At 43.0% G+C, this 16,087-nt stretch overlaps 1 protein-coding gene across 1 annotated transcript; it reads left to right on the top strand.

Moving 5' to 3' along the window:
* The first annotated feature begins 6,890 nt into the window (after positions 1-6,890).
* Positions 6,891-15,756, top strand: ap1m2 (adaptor related protein complex 1 subunit mu 2). The gene is made up of 12 exons (XM_083634618.1): positions 6,891-7,121; positions 9,342-9,498; positions 9,874-9,941; positions 10,228-10,358; positions 10,772-10,919; positions 11,829-11,955; positions 12,269-12,411; positions 13,917-13,988; positions 14,417-14,575; positions 14,685-14,810; positions 15,160-15,235; positions 15,530-15,756. Exons 1-12 carry the CDS (start codon positions 7,080-7,082, stop codon positions 15,553-15,555), a joined length of 1,275 nt encoding a protein of 424 aa, XP_083490744.1. The 5' UTR covers positions 6,891-7,079; the 3' UTR covers positions 15,556-15,756.
* The last annotated feature ends 331 nt before the right edge of the window (positions 15,757-16,087 follow it).

Below are 16,087 nucleotides of genomic sequence, written 5' to 3'. Positions count from 1 at the left end.
TTTGAAAAATAAATGTATCCAAAGGGTAGGCACTATGAATGTCCATGAAACCTGTCTATTGTGTATGCTGCCTGGAAATGTTACCATTAGTCTATTAGTCTCTAATCTATAACACAACACTGAACATGTACCAGGACTAACCCCCATCACACTCTGGTCTCTTCTCACTGCCTTTGTTTTGCAGATTTGTTATCACTTGGTCAGGTCTTATCAGGGGGAACGCAACGTGATGTGCCTAATCCAACTTCAACAAATCTGCGTCCTCTCATTTGCATGATCTGCTGATTTCACCTGCTGCTCCCCTACTGGCTGAGAGGCAGATTTATTATCTGTGTGTGTGTCAGGGGGGACAGCCTTTCGTCTGACCTGTTGCCTGTGAAAGAGGCCCAGGACTTCTATAAAGAATTTGGTAACACTTTATAAGGGCCACTAAATTAAGGGTATTAACAGTTAACTGATGTGTCTAGTAATCATTTAGCCTACTAATGGTTTCCATGTTAACAAGGTATTAATTTATGCATATTTAATAGGGTGAGGGTTAGGTGATGGTCATTACGCATTAATTGATGCTTATTATTGCATTAGCGCATTAACTAACCATTCAATCAAACCCTTATTGTAAAGTGTTACCAAGAATTTTCATTTTCCTATTGAGCTCCACGACACCCAAAACTACTGATTCAGGCTGATTCTGAAACTATAACCCATTTCAACAGAACGTCACATCTCAACTTTTAAAAAGAGGGTCCAAATGTATAGAACTCCTTTAGCCTCCTCACATCACAGGGACTTGAGGCTGTTATTTGGGTCAATTACAGTGGAGAATGACGGATGTGCCCGCCGTAATGTTTCATGTTTCCAGCGGTTCATTGGGAAGCAGCATGGGAACCACCCAGAGCGCCTCCCCTGCTCCACCCGATCAAAGAGGGAAAGGAATTTGATACAAAAAAAAAACATGAGTTGGTGGTTTTTTTATACTCTGGTGATGTCATCATTGGCTTTGGAAAGCCAAGCATGGACGATTCCTTTTGTCTCTCTGTTTTTTTTCCTAACCTCATTTTGGAATTTCCTCCTAAACCCTTGAGAGGAGAACGTGAAAGGAGGCAGAAATCCATAGGAAGAGTGCAATTCAAGATGCCTCAGAGTGACACACGAGATAACAAATTGCAGATGTAAAATCATACATGTTGTGAAGAAAAAAAAGCTGTTTGTCTAGTGCAGATGGACCTGACACACCCTACAAGCCAAGCAGCCATCTCCCTAACATAATCATCTATAATTCATCCTTAATGATGTTCCATAAATGACACACCCCATCACTGCTATAGTGCATAGGAGAGAGAGAGAGAGAGAGAGAGAGAGAGTGGCAGGGAGGGAGAGAGAGAATGAGAGAGAGAGATGCCATTTTTAATGGCGGAGGTTGAGTGGGTAAGTAATGTAACGTCAATAGCTTTCAAGAGTAGTGCTGTAGTGACTGGGAAGTAAGTGATACAGGCTATACAGCCAACAGCATGCAGCAGTCTAGATAGAGAAGGAGGATGCACATATTCATTTTGTGAGGCTCAAAATACAGGCCAATATCATGATGAGGGAGGAAGTGTTGAGCGCTTGGAAAAAATGGCTGTAAATCAAAGCTTTTTGGCTGGAGTAACATGACAGAGACTGGAGGAACAGGGATTCTCACGCCACGGGTCATATGGTCTCTAAGATATTTCAGCCTCGCGGCCCAAATTTACGGTTTCTCCCAAGGGTGCTAGCTCATGCCTCCTAAATCACAGTCTGACCACAGCTTCATTACAGAAACTGTGGAAATCATGCCCCGCGCTTCCAAGGCCTGCAAAGCCTTGAGCCAGAAACGTGAGCGTGTCTCATAGAAATTGTATGGTTCTGTGTGTACGTGCATGATGTGTGTGTGTGTGTGTGTGTGTATGTGTGTGTGCATGCATGCATGCATGCATGCATGCGTGCGTGCGTGCATGCGTGTGTGTGTGTGTGTGTGTGTGTGTGTATGTATGTATGTGAATGTGTGTGTGTGTGTGTGTGTGTGTGTGTGTGTGTGTGTGTGTGTGTGTGTGTGTGTGTGCGTGTGTGCATGCGTGTGCGTGTGTGCGTGTGTGTGTGTGTGTGTGTATGTGTGTGTGTGTGTGTGTGTTTGGGTGTGTGCGTGCGTGCGTGCGTGCGTGTTTGCGCAAGCTGAGCTCCACGTCAGGGACTGGCCCTGCTCAGGGACGAGCCCTGCTGTCAGCTCAGCACACTGGGAAGCTGTGGTATGCTGCCTGTCTGGAACTGGGAACCACATTCCACTTTAGAGACTCATCACGTCCAGTATCTCCTGCCGCCATCATCCTGATGACGTCTGCAAACATCAAACTCTGCAACTGTGCAAAGAGTCGCAGGTCGATCACTTCTCTAAGTCTCTGATCATCCGGGTTTGGGTTTGCCACTTGACTAATGAATGAAAAGGTAGAAGGTCATTTCCAACCAATCACATCTATGGACAAAGCACCTACTGGGCACCAGTGGAAATCTTCGCCATTGTGTCTTTCCGTCAGTAGCAAAGCCATTGTTGACACTTAATTGGCTCTATTCATGCAGATTAACCTCAGTGTCAATGTGTGTGTGTGTGTGTGTGTGTGTGTGTGTGTATGTGTGTGTGTGTGTGTGTGTGTGTGTGTGTGTGTGTGTGTGTGAGGGGGGGGGGGGGACATTGCCCGGAGCAGCCTACACCTGAAGCCAGGGTGACAAATGACACCTGTTCCCTGAGGGATGGAGGCGTGTGCAGGGGAGGAAGAGGAAGGGGGGGGGGGGGGGGGGGGGGTGAGATGTGTGTGGAAGGGCGGGGTTGCACAATGCCATCTTTCTTCCGTGTCTTCTCCTCACCTCACTATTTACATATGGCCGCCGTCTCCCCATTGGCTGACCGGCCACAAAAGGGGCCGAGCTTAACCTCACACCACTGTGTCGTAAGCGAAGGAGGGAGTGTCCTAAAAAAAATGACAATGGGGGGGGGGGGGGGGGGGGGGTGGATGGGAGGATAGATACTCCCCTGTCAGGTTACCACACAGGGCACTAACCGTCCTGATGATAAGGTAACAATAATAGCCTGTTTGGTCTCTGCCTGGCGACCGAAAGCCAAACAAGGTGAACTGCAGTGTCTCCTGCTCAGGCAGCAGGGGGAGGATGCACTCCAGCCAAATCAATCGTATTGTAATGGAGATAATTGTATTTTTTAATACACTGGTGTATTGCTAGGATGTTAACTGGGGAAGATCCATTACTTAAAGGTGATGGAGGTCGTGAGCGTCTCTGTTGGGTCTCACATATCAATTCCAGGGCCAGCACCCGCAGCTATTATCATGACGCATATCATGCAGTATCTCTTTATATCATGCAGTATCTCTTTCACTCTATTCTGCCATGCTGAGCTGAACTGCTCTGACCCTGACCAGGCCTTGTTCTTTTCTCATAAACTCTGCTTTTTAACAGCAGAGTGCACGTATGGATATCCAGGAAAGCTTGCAAAAAAAACAACTCAGAGTTGCCCATCCCAAGGCATCTGATGCTCACCAATGGATCTACGATGATCTTGGTGCTAAGAAGGTTTTAGAATTCCCAGTTCACCTCATCCCCTGTGCTTGAGAAGCCCAGTATCATGGACTGCACTAACCACAGCCCCCATCACCATCTCTTGACCCGTGTCACTGGGTTAGAAAGCTGAGGGAAAGATTGCCATAGATGTTCCTTATACAACTGGGTTGCTGCAGCAGCTCATATAAGACCACATCTCAACTATATTGACCCCTGGTTAATACTATTGACTGTAAATGGCATTAATAAAGGATCAGAATAAAGTAGTCGTGTTTGCAGAACGCTACTAGTAGCATTAGATCAAATATGGTATGACTGACAGAGCTGCAGAGAGAGGGGAAATATTTTGTTTTCAACTTGTCTGACCAGTGAAATCTTTCCATATGTTTGCATTGGGCCTCAGACTCCGTGTGGGGAAGCAGTTGTGTCTGCATTTCTTTTCTTCCCCTGTCTAATCCAGATCACGCAAACCAACTGTCTTAATCCAGATCACACAAACCAACTGTCTTAATCCAGATCACACAAACCAACTGTCTTAATCCAGATCACACAAACCAACTGTCTTAATCCAGATCACACAAACCAACTGTCTTAATCCAGATCACACAAACCAATCTTCCCCTGTCTAATCCAGATCACAGAAACCAATGGGAACTGCCATCAAAATGCATTACTGTACGTGGGAGCTGAGTTTACATTATAACAGATATGCCCCTCCTGAAGCCTCAGATTGAACTGGCTTGTGGGGGGAACTTTTAGCCCCTAGATGCGCACGACATTTTGAAACTATACGTTCCCATAACATCAGTCAAAATGACCCATGCATTTTTCCTTTGAATAAGAAGGATCATGTCACTTTTACTTGTGCAAATAATGACCATTATGGCATGTTTTAGATTCCCCCCGTTATTGTAAATCAAATCAATTCCATAGTCAAATAATGTAGTCAAATAATAATAAATAACATTATATAACATTTTGACCCATGTTATGGAAACTTGGGGTAGTGATGATAAAATGGCAAAATCTCATAAAAGTTCAAAATGAGTACCGTAGTCATTGTAACAGATTTCTTCAGGAATACGTGGAATGACAACAGTATGAGTGTATTTCTTGCAGTCCTGCAGTATATAAACCAAAATATCAAAAGTCTGGATCAAAATGATCCATGTTATGCATCTAAAGCAGGGCCACTCCGCTTGCTTTGCCTGGGGGCCACATACAAAATGACAGAAGGCCAGAGGCAGCGATATTTGACAATTTAGCTGGAGCTCAGTCAAACTTGATTTAACGTTAGTTTTCATTGTGAATTGGAAAAGGGTCAGCAGGGGGCCCTATGGCGGGCCCCCGGGCCGCCAGGTGACTATCACTGATCTAAAGGTTAAAGGCCACATATTTGTGAATGCCATCACTTTGACTTGAATGCAGGCAAACTGGAGAGTGCGCCTTTACGACACTCTTGGACCACATCCTGTGTGAACATTCAATGTGTTCTTCTTAGTCACCTTATGTAGCTCCGCCCACTTGACCCAGTTGTGTTACGACTTCCTGTTCAAAACGCCGTCTGTTTTACCTGCTCAAACCTAGTCTGACTCACTGGCTGCAACTTCACATTGAGTGTCTGTTTTACCTGGTCAAACCTAGTCTGACTCACTGGCTGCAACTTCACATTGAGTGGCAGATGATTCTAGAGGCCGATAACATAATGAACACAACATAAGTACCTACTGTACTAAGGTGAATACATGACTGATAAGAACCACGCCTCCTGTACATGGATCTATGCTCCTGTAGGTCTGTGGAGGGGGACAGGCATCTAGGGCCTAATACTTCACAAAGAGGCCCATGCGGGGAGGGGTGGGGGGCTTGGTAGGTGATGTAGGCTAAGCTTTATGGCTTAAGAAGCTCCAAAAGCACATGAGCAATGAGTGCTTCTGTTATTGCTGTGGGATGTAGGTCATTGTAACACCCTAAAGTTCAGTTAACATATTGAGATAATAACTTAACTTGACTCAAGGCCGACACACTCTCGTCTTTTATAACTTGTGACCGATAATTTTACGAGGACTCTGACACGGTTGGTAAAGGTGCGATGAAATGGCCATAGTACTCATTTCAAGTATTACAAGCCAGTAAATACTGCGCTGAAGCTATCATTTGAGATGTCAAACCAATGGTGAATCTGGAGCGGCTCTGTACACATTGAATGAGAAATGGATTTTTTTGGAGTACGATGTTTATCTTATGCCTTCCATTCAAATTCACTTCATATCAAGATAGGAGTGCCACCAGACACCAGTCCAGAACCAGCCAATACAGTACATACTGGTCTGCAGATATCCTGAATGTCGTCACAGTTACTTCTGTTCATGTTTGTAAATGCATTATCTATGGAGCTGTGCATCTGTGACTCATCCCACTAAGGAATTGTGACAATATCTGTTATGGAAAATAACTGTGAATGTTCACTGATAGGCTACTGTCAGAGATTCTGTAAGAGCTAAGAATAACACTTGTAGCCTATTTAGAAATTCACATCTCCTGACATGAGCAAATGCGATACAATTCATACTTTAATTAATAGAAGCCAGCATTGTTTTTTATTGTGTGTTATTGTGTTTGATCTTTGTGTGTTAATGAGATCACATGACCATTTTCACTAATTCATCACTGTCAGTGTGTCCTTACATTATACATAGCCATATGAAGTGTGCAATGCTTGTTGTCTGCCACCTGTTGGTGGAAATGCTCCACTGTGCAGAGGAACCTCTTCTTTTTGGATGTTCAGGATTATGGCACTACTAGCTGGTTTTCCTGATGAGGGGAAATTACTGGCAGACTGAGGGCACATATACACAAGTTATATGACTTTACTAATTATTATTTCACTAGTTAAATTGTTAGTAGTAGAAGAAAAGTGACAAGCAAAAACGAAGTGAGTCACCAGATCTAGTGTAGGCCTAATACATAATATCACAATTAGTACAATTGCAATAGCAACTTATGAGTGGCAAAATAGTGACTAGTAAGTAACAAATTAATAATTATAAAATAGCCTGCAAAAATCTATACTTTTAGTGAGTATTAGATTAGGGAAGAAATGGCAAAACGACATGCCATATTAAATGAAAGGAAATAGGCATGAAGTCAGCAGGCAAAGCATAAGACAAAGTCCATGTTGATTTGTGGATCTGTAGCGCCCTCTGGCGGATACACTGAGCAGCGCACCCACCTCCCTTCCCATTCAGGTGAGCGCAACTCGGGTGAATGTTTCACCTGGATGTGATGACATCACGGCACCTTCAGGAAAAAGAAACGGTGGTATCCATGATCACCTTTAGCTTATGAATACTAGAAGTATCGTACTTCTAGTTTGTTACATGGCGACACGAAATTCATACAAGTGAAGACCGGAGTGGAAGAATATAGGCTACATTTAACTTAGTTTGTGTAAGCGTTTTAGACTGTGGACTGTGTAGGCTACAAACACGATGTCTGCCTCCGCTGTGTTTGTGCTGGACTTGAAGGGAAAGGTAAGATCAATCCCGGGGCTCATGACATAGACATTATTGGCAATGTATGGGCTTGGAGTGGGCTGTGCCACGACCACTTTATTAAACAGAAAATACCCACTTTGTTCTCGTTCGATCAAGTTGTCACTGTTGCTTTAAACTTTAAAACATTGATAGCATTCTTCTGCGTCGTTAAACATTAATCGCTCGCGACTGACCCCATCCTGTATCCTGGTCACTTCCGCAAGCTTGTCAGTGGAAATGCAAATAACTTCATGGCCAGACCAGTGTTGCAGCACATAACATGTAGCCTAGACTAGTCATCATGGCATATTATCTTCATAATGTACACAGATAAAACGTCCCTTTCTTTCTAGATAGAAAATGTAACTTGAGACAGAAGTTTGTTCTACAGATAAAAGGGAGGGGGAGTAAACACGGTTTCAGGTGTCCGGCGGCTGCGACACAGCAGCATATGCCATGCACACAGTGCATTTAATTAATCTAATCCAGACAGAATGGAGCCTGGCAGTGTAGTAAGTCTGGCATCTTGAGCAGCAGTCAGGTTAGACCAGTTCCCTGACCCTATCTTTCACATCTTATCTCCTCTGTAGCACAGTGATTCCGCACGTATGGTCTGACTGGGGACCTCCAGGGGTGTCTGAGAGGATTTCAGGGGGTTCCCAGCAACAGGAATAATACAATTTCACATTCACTCACTGGAAGCTCGGTGACAGAATTGGGCAGGTGGAAGGATGACTGTTCCCCACATACAGTTATGCAAATCTGCACTAAATCACAAGCAGAAAAGCTTCTCAGATGTGGTTTCTTATTCTTAGGAGTTTTTCAGATGTGGTTTCTTAGCAGTTTTTCAGATGTGGTTTCTTGATTTGATTTGATTTGATTTGATTTTATTAGACGTCAATCATGGAAAAAACAAGTTACAACAAGTTTATCAGAGCGTCAGGGATACAGACACATGATAGTCTTTCGACTTATTTCCACTGTGGTCCCTGGACTGGGACAAACAACATAGTAACAAATAGATACAATACACCAATTAACACCAATAAATAAAATAAATAAAGCATCCTAAGCTACACTACCTACAGCATAAACACACCAAGAGTTAATACTAAAAAAAGGTGACCATTCTATTCTGAAACATTATCTAAAAGCCATGCTTTGACCTTTATCTTTAAAAATGAGATGGCTGGAGATGCTTTTTATAGCTAGGGGTAGAGAGTTCCAATTAACTGCTCCCCCAAACTTAAAAGAGTGTTTACCCATTTCGGTGGTGAACGTGGGCACAGTCAGGTCTGCAATACTGGCTCTGGTGAAGTGTGTGTGGGCTTCACTACGTTTCTGGAAGAGCTTACAAAGGTACGCAGGGGCTCTGTTGGTATAGATGCTGTGCACCTGGTTCAGCTGTAGTTGAACTGACCTGGCTGCCAGAGGGAGCCAACCCAACTGCCGGAAATGCAGCTTACCAACATGGTCCATCGCAGACAGCCCCAAGACAAGCCTGACTAGCCTATTCTGAGAAACCTGCAGCTTCTTTTTTAGGGCTATGGTTAGGCCACCGTACCATGAGCCAATCGCATAATCAAAACAACATAAGACCAGTGAATTTGCTAGTAGGTGAAGACTATCCGGGTCCAGAAACTGTGCTTTTCTGGCCAAGAACTTGGTTCTGCCATTCACCTTGCTTATCGTCTTAAGAGCCATGGATTCGCCGCCCAGACTGCGATCTAGCAGACAGCCAAGGTAGCTGACTGAGGGTTTAGCAGTAAAGGTCTGGCCCCCAAGAGAAATACTGGGTGAGCCAAGTTTGTGTAATCTGGGCTGGGAACCAAACAAGATATATTCAGTTTTTCTTAGCAGTTTTTCAGATGTGGTTTCTTAGGAGTTTTTGTCAAATGTGATGTTATTATATAACATTGTTTCCTTTAATGCATATTTTGTAGCAGTTATTGTTTTCCGCCATATTGGGCCCATGTGGTCCCAGGGCAGGTTGCAGTTTAACAGGTCTACTTGGATATTTATTTGTCAAGTATCAGCTCTAAATATTAGTCCTATAAGTGTTTTGGATTTCATATTTCATATTTTTCCATTTGACTTATGTTACATACTTATTACATACCGTGATGGCCCACCTCTAATGAGTAAGTATAGAAAACTTATTCTAACTCAATTAAGATACAAGTCTGCTAACGATGTGATGTCATTCTCCTCGCTCAGGTGCTGATTTGTCGGAACTACAAAGGCGATGTGGACATGGCGGAGATCGACCACTTCCTGCCTTTGCTCATGCAACAGGAAGAGGAGGGGCTCGTCTGCCCTGTGATGTCACACGGCAGCGTTCACTTCCTTTGGATCAAGCACAGCAACCTGTACTGTATCTTTTTCCTGGATGATGCTGTCACAGATGACAACATCTGTCACAGATACAGTACTTTCAATTACAGTCATGATGCACACGTTTCCAGCAGTATAGTTGACCCTGATGTGTGACATGTGGCCCACACAGCAACAACACTGACACCAATAACTTGACTAATCTGACACAGATTCATGAATTTCATCCATCGTTGTCAATCATCAGTGATTAAAAGAGGATTCCCCCCAACCCAAATTTCCATTCATTTCATACTAAATTCAATGTTCAAATGTTGGTCATAGAGTAAAATTGTAAATAGAATAAGTGAACAATAATAGTGACCTTAATATAGCATAAATGTGTTAAGTACTCCTTGACCTGATCCTTATACAGTGGTGGCCACTACAAACAAGAACTCCAATGCTTCTCTCGTATACTCCTTTCTCTACAAACTAGTGGAGGTGAGTTGGTATGAAACACGCCCCGGATTTGGTTGAGTCCCAAATGGTATTCCCCCTCTTTTCCTATGCGCATAATATCATCCTATCAGATCTGTGATGCTGAAGGTATTAGAGAGTGTATGATAGAGTAGATGTACTGAGCATTTTGGAATAGGCAAATACTCCTGCCTCTTTCACTATTCACAAGTCGGAACGAAAGATGATGCAAACTAAAAACCATCAGTGAAGCAGAGTGAAGCAAGCAGTGAAGCACCTTTAAGGCCGATGTGTGTTGTGTGTAATGTAGGTGTTTACAGAGTACTTTAAAGAGCTGGAGGAGGAGAGCATTCAGGATAACTTTGTGGTCGTCTACGAGCTGCTGGACGAGCTGATGGACTTTGGATTCCCCCAGACGACCGACAGCAAGATCCTACAGGAGTGAGACTCAGCCGCACGCACGCACGCACGCACGTGTACACACACACACACACACACACACACACACACACACACACACACACACACACACACACACACACACACACACACACACACATACACACACACACACACACACACACACACACACACACACACACAAACACACACACACACACACACACACACAGACACACACACACACACACACACACACACACACACACACACACACACACACACACACACACACACACACAGACACACACACACACACACACACACACACACACACACACACACACACACACACACACACACACACACAGCATTTTGTCATTTTGAGCCACTGATCCCAAAACATAGGAGCGTGTTAGTGCTGTGTGTCACAGCAGATCGTGCCTTCTTTGCAGGTACATCACCCAGGAGGGGGCCAAGCTGGAGGTGGCCAAGAGCAAGGTGCCGACCACCGTCACCAACGCCGTCTCCTGGAGGTCAGAGGGCATCAAGTACAAGAAGAATGAGGTCTTTATTGACGTCATCGAGTCCATTAATGTGCTGGTAAGCTGGAATATGGGGAACTACCATCGTTTATTAACAAGTCATAGAGAGTAGCACTGGGACTACAAAGGGGAGTCGGAAGATTTCGAGCGCGAGAAGACAGAATGTAGGGAAACAGTGGATGGATAAATCCAGAAGGAGGTGCAACATAAAGGATGCCAACTGCCATAAAACACCACAGAAGAAGAAGAAGAAGAAGAAGAGAGTAGCACTGATAGGATAGCACAGCAGGAAAAGGCAGTGTAGAATGGTAACTGTTGCAAAAGCTCAGCCCACCACATCTATCCTATATTGTCACTGTAGGATGTTGTTTAATGTTCTGTTGGAGTGGAGCAAGCTTGTAAAAAGTGGGATTTCTATGATGGCTACATTTATTTCAGTCTGTCACAGGTAGATTGGTGACTGGTCAGGAATAAACACATAACAGAACGTGTTTCAACTTAGTAGCCACTGAATTACTGAGTGACCTTTAACCTTTATAGTATATAGTTATTATTTTCATGTACGTGTCTGTTCTGCCAAATGGGCCATAATGGAGCAAGTAAGTTAGTGCAAGTCTTCCCTGTATCATAGCTAATGCAGTATTAATATCATCGCTTTTATGCCACACTTAACACATTGGTTACTTCTTATTTATCCCTCTATAATACGGTAAGGAATGTAAAGTTTATACAAAAGTATTGTTATTATTACTACTACGAGTACTACTAACGACAGTAGTGTCATTACATCACTTCATTAGTCGACTATGAAGTCATTTCATGGATGGAAATCCAATCTGTATCTTGTGATTTATGCTGTGCTTTTGATCTAATTGTTGTTTGGTTTAATTGACTAAATACATGAGATTATCTAACCCGTATATGATTTGAGCAAACATGGATTGGGCACTCTGTTGTTTTCTTACAGGTCAATGCTAATGGCAGCGTCATGAGCAGTGACATTGTGGGCAGCATCAAGCTGAAGACCATGCTGTCTGGGATGCCTGAGCTACGGCTGGGCCTCAACGACCGAGTGCTCTTCGCCCTCACTGGACGTATGTGCACACACTTCTCTGTCTCTATCATCACCCTGTCTGTCTGTCTGTCTGTCTGTCTGTCTGTCTGTCTGTCTGCCTGTCTGCCTGTCTGTCTGTCTGTCTGTCTGCCTGCCTGCCTGTCTGTCTGTCTGTCTGTCTGTCTGTATGTCTGTCTGTCTGTATGTCTGTCTGTCTGTCTGTCTGTCTGTCTGCCTGTCTGTCTGCCTGCCTGCCTGTCTGCCTGTCTGTCTGTCTGTCTGTCTGTCATAAATTACTTTGGTATTCTGTTCTATCAAGAAATAACCAATCATTTAGTTGTTTTTGTGTTCAGGTGACAAGGGGAAGACGGTGGCGATGGAAGATGTGAAGTTCCACCAGTGTGTGCGCCTCTCGCGCTTCGAGAGCGACCGCACCATCTCCTTCATCCCTCCAGATGGCGAGTCTGAGCTCATGTCCTACCGGATCAACACTCACGTTAGTCCTGTTCATCCCCTCATAGTCATATATACTGTAATAGTTCATATTTCTAATTTAATACGAAATGCAGAATTGTTCCGTGCTCTGAATGCGGAATAACGCTCTTGAAGCTTACATGCACACAGTATGTCAGATAATATGATTGATTCGTTTTGATTGATTTGTTTCCCTTTATTTAAGTGTCATCCTTTCAATGAAGCCCAGCCCATATGGACTTAACAGGAGACTTGTCCTGATCATTTTTCATAAACCATGATCAAACATATCACCAACAGAAACAACCAAAATACATACAGGGCAATTATAATACAACATGAGACACAACAACCCTCATAATTATGCTTGTAAACTCACACACATCTTGACAGGAGACCTGACATATCCTAATTAAAAAGCTGAGATCGCCTTAGAAATAAAATGAGCAGTCTTAAATACTTCAGCCTTGAACAACCACTCCAACTTCTGGCCACCATCTGCCCAGAATAGCTCAGGTTTTTGTTTGTGCATTTCATCAAATGAGGGACTTCTCATATCATCCTATATTGTACAATAAAACATGAAATTAAAATCATCTTTTAGATCACAGACATTGCATAATCCTATTATCTTCTGGCGGAGCTGTGAACTGACCTACTGCAATAGCAAGAGGCAGGATAGCATCAGCTGAGCACATAATGACCTCTGGTTAATAGCGTACTGTATATCCCAGGTGAGCTCTGAATAATATATATTAGTATTGGTGGTCCCAGTAGGAATCAAATCCTGACAGTATTAGTGCCACGATCAGCCCATTGAGCTATACAGGGTGAGCATCTCCAATATGGCATAACAAATAGCAGGATATTGGTGTGCATATAAACACACTGAATGACAAAGTATGTATTAATTCATATTGTTTGTTGTTGGTCATGATTAACGGTCCGCATCAACAGGGCTGAATCATTGACAGTGGTGGTGTAGTTAGGGATTGTTTGTTGTTGGTCGTGATTAACGGTCCGCATCAACAGGGCTGAATCATTGACAGTGGTGGTGTAGTCAGGAATGTCATACCGAACCGACCTGGATAGCTAGGCTTAGATAGTGAGGTAATATGCAGTTGTGCGGTGGTAGCATGGAGGGGGGTGTTTCCAGGACGCTGGATTACACCGTTAAGCCTTCTTGAGGTGTCGTGGGCCTAACTTAACGAAACGTCGGTGAAGGAAGGTGCCCACTTGAAAACCCCAATGACATGCTTCATACTGCTGTTGGCTAGGGTAGGTAACTGGTGATTTGTGTCTTGTTTATTAGTTTGTTAGCCTGTTAGCTTGTTTTATTCTGGATTGGGCTTCTAAATGTGTTTTTCCTCGGGTTTTGGCACAAGGGATAGTAACATCTTGTCCTGTGTATTAATTAATACATATGCAATGTAATTTATGGATGTAACTTAAAGATGTGTTGCTTTACGTCATTTTTAAGATGATATAAGCTGTTGTATGATTAACCCCTATCTTCTGTCTCAACAGGTGAAGCCTCTGATATGGATTGAATCAGTCATAGAGAAATTCTCTCACAGTAGAGTGGAAATCATGGTTAAGGTACTGACTTATGATAATTTAATTACATTGGCAACAAAATGTGCTACATCCATATTTCTAAACATAAAACACCTTAAACACCCTAAACACCTTATCATCACTGGAGAAGAGTATGGTGTTCTGTTATGAAAGCCATCAACTCAACACATGAAATGAACAAGGAACAGAGAGAATATAATTTCTGTTGTAGTTGAAAATACAACTCGCTCATACAATACTGAGGTTGTCTCCAGCTGTAACTTGTGTGTCCAGCTTTTGTTTACTCTTTGCAAACTGATGCATGCATGTGCTGGCTTTGCGGATGTAGCTGAGCCTACTGTAACTTAAGTTCACTCGCAGAGGCAGTCTTGTCTTTGAGCTCAGAGCAAAACTCGCAGGCCTTCACATGCTGTCTTGTGTATTGTGTGTTCTTTTCTATTCTATTCCAGGCTAAAGGACAGTTTAAAAAACAGTCTGTGGCGAACAATGTGGAGGTGAGGGTCCCTGTGCCCAGTGATGCCGACTCGCCCAAGTTCAAAACCAGCACGGGCCATGCCAAATATGTTCCCGAGAAGAACCTGGTGGTGTGGACCATCAAATCCTTCCCTGTAAGAAGCCCACAAATCAATGTGTTTTATGCAATAAACAGCAATACATCCATATGATATTGCTTGCTTTAATATAGCGGTATATTGTATTTTGGGTTTTTTTTTCCAGGGAGGTAAAGAGTTTCTAATGAGGGCTCACTTTGGTCTGCCCAGTGTGGAGAATGCTGAGATGGAGGGAAAGCCTCCCATCACTGTCAACTTTGAAATCCCATACTTCACAGTCTCAGGGATACAGGTATGCATCTGTATGTCAATGTTAAGGGGTTTCTTTTAAGCAGTATAACTTATGGTTAAATACGTGAAATTCATGTGAGGGCTTATGCATTTATTCTGGGGCTAAAGTCTGTCAGAGTGCAGTATATAATACTCTCACCGTTATGATAATTATACCGGCTCTATAACCAGCAGCTGAGAAGATCACTGCTCTCCAAAGGGTGTCTACAATCTATAGCCTGTGGGAAGTCTCACATTTGTGTGAGAGATGATGTGCTTGGACTGGCAACCTGGAATTTACTTACTTTGTTTGGCAAGGCACATCGTTTCTTGCCATAACCTGTTCTGTCTCTGTTATTCCCTTTCACCAGGTGCGATATATGAAGATCATAGAAAAAAGCGGTTACCAGGCGTTACCCTGGGTCCGGTACATTACACAGAGTGGAGGTATGTTGGGTTAACTTTCCATCTCATATACAAATTTGATATTAAATTACAAGACTTGACAGAGATACAAACACGTGGTAAACACTGTATGTTAGAATTTCAGAATCAGAATTATTTTATTCAGCCATACACATACAGTTACATACAAATACATTTAAACATAAGATATGGACAGAGTATTTACAACCAAGTGTGGCAGAGTACAAAGATAGCAAGGCAAAGTGACAGGTTTGAATTTGAATGACATTTGAACGTTATAATTACTCTCTCTGCACTTATTCTCTTTTCATTTAGATTACCAACTCCGGACAAACACTTAAAACCTACGGGCTATTCCTCACTCCCAGGACTCCCAGAGGCCCATCCAATGATCACTTTAATTGCACTCCAAAATAATGTCTATCAATTTCACCAGCTCTGCTTGATGTAAAATACTTTGTTTTATGAACCAGCGTGAATCTTGATTTTAATAGCTTGATTGCTAGAACACTGCAAATTAAAATTAAAATGTTTATCAAATTATACCCTTAAAAACATGCTGTCATTGGTTGTATTTGTGTTGCACACTCTTTTTCTTATTTGGCTGGAAAAACATTTTAGGGCAGATTTTCTCTTCATAATGAAGCAATACATTGTGCAATGCAATCACAGTGCTAATTCCGCCTAAAATTAAAACTCACCCCCGCCTTTTCCCCCACACACTGTCACACTTGCCTGAGCGCTTCTGGAGATCTACGGTAGTCTACAACCAAAGGTCAGAAATATGAATGAACGGTCCTTTGAAGGCATCAACGTATACGAATAGCCCGCTTTCTGCGCTCGATACTCTCATTGGTCAGCTGCTGCTGTTAC

Source organism: Poromitra crassiceps, assembly GCF_964638095.1.
Source record: "Poromitra crassiceps genome assembly, chromosome: 4".
Taxonomy (NCBI): Eukaryota; Metazoa; Chordata; class Actinopteri; order Beryciformes; family Melamphaidae; genus Poromitra; species Poromitra crassiceps.
This window is presented reverse-complemented; position numbering and strand designations above follow the sequence as displayed.

Coding starts and splice junctions, on each gene's coding strand:
- ap1m2 (XM_083634618.1), top strand. CDS start 7,080: ATGTCTGCCTCCGCTGTGTTTGTGCTGGACTTGAAGGGAAAG. Junction 7,122..9,341: donor TGCTGGACTTGAAGGGAAAG/GTAAGATCAATC, acceptor CTCCTCGCTCAG/GTGCTGATTTGTCGGAACTA. Junction 15,236..15,529: donor GTACATTACACAGAGTGGAG/GTATGTTGGGTT, acceptor CTTTTCATTTAG/ATTACCAACTCCGGACAAAC.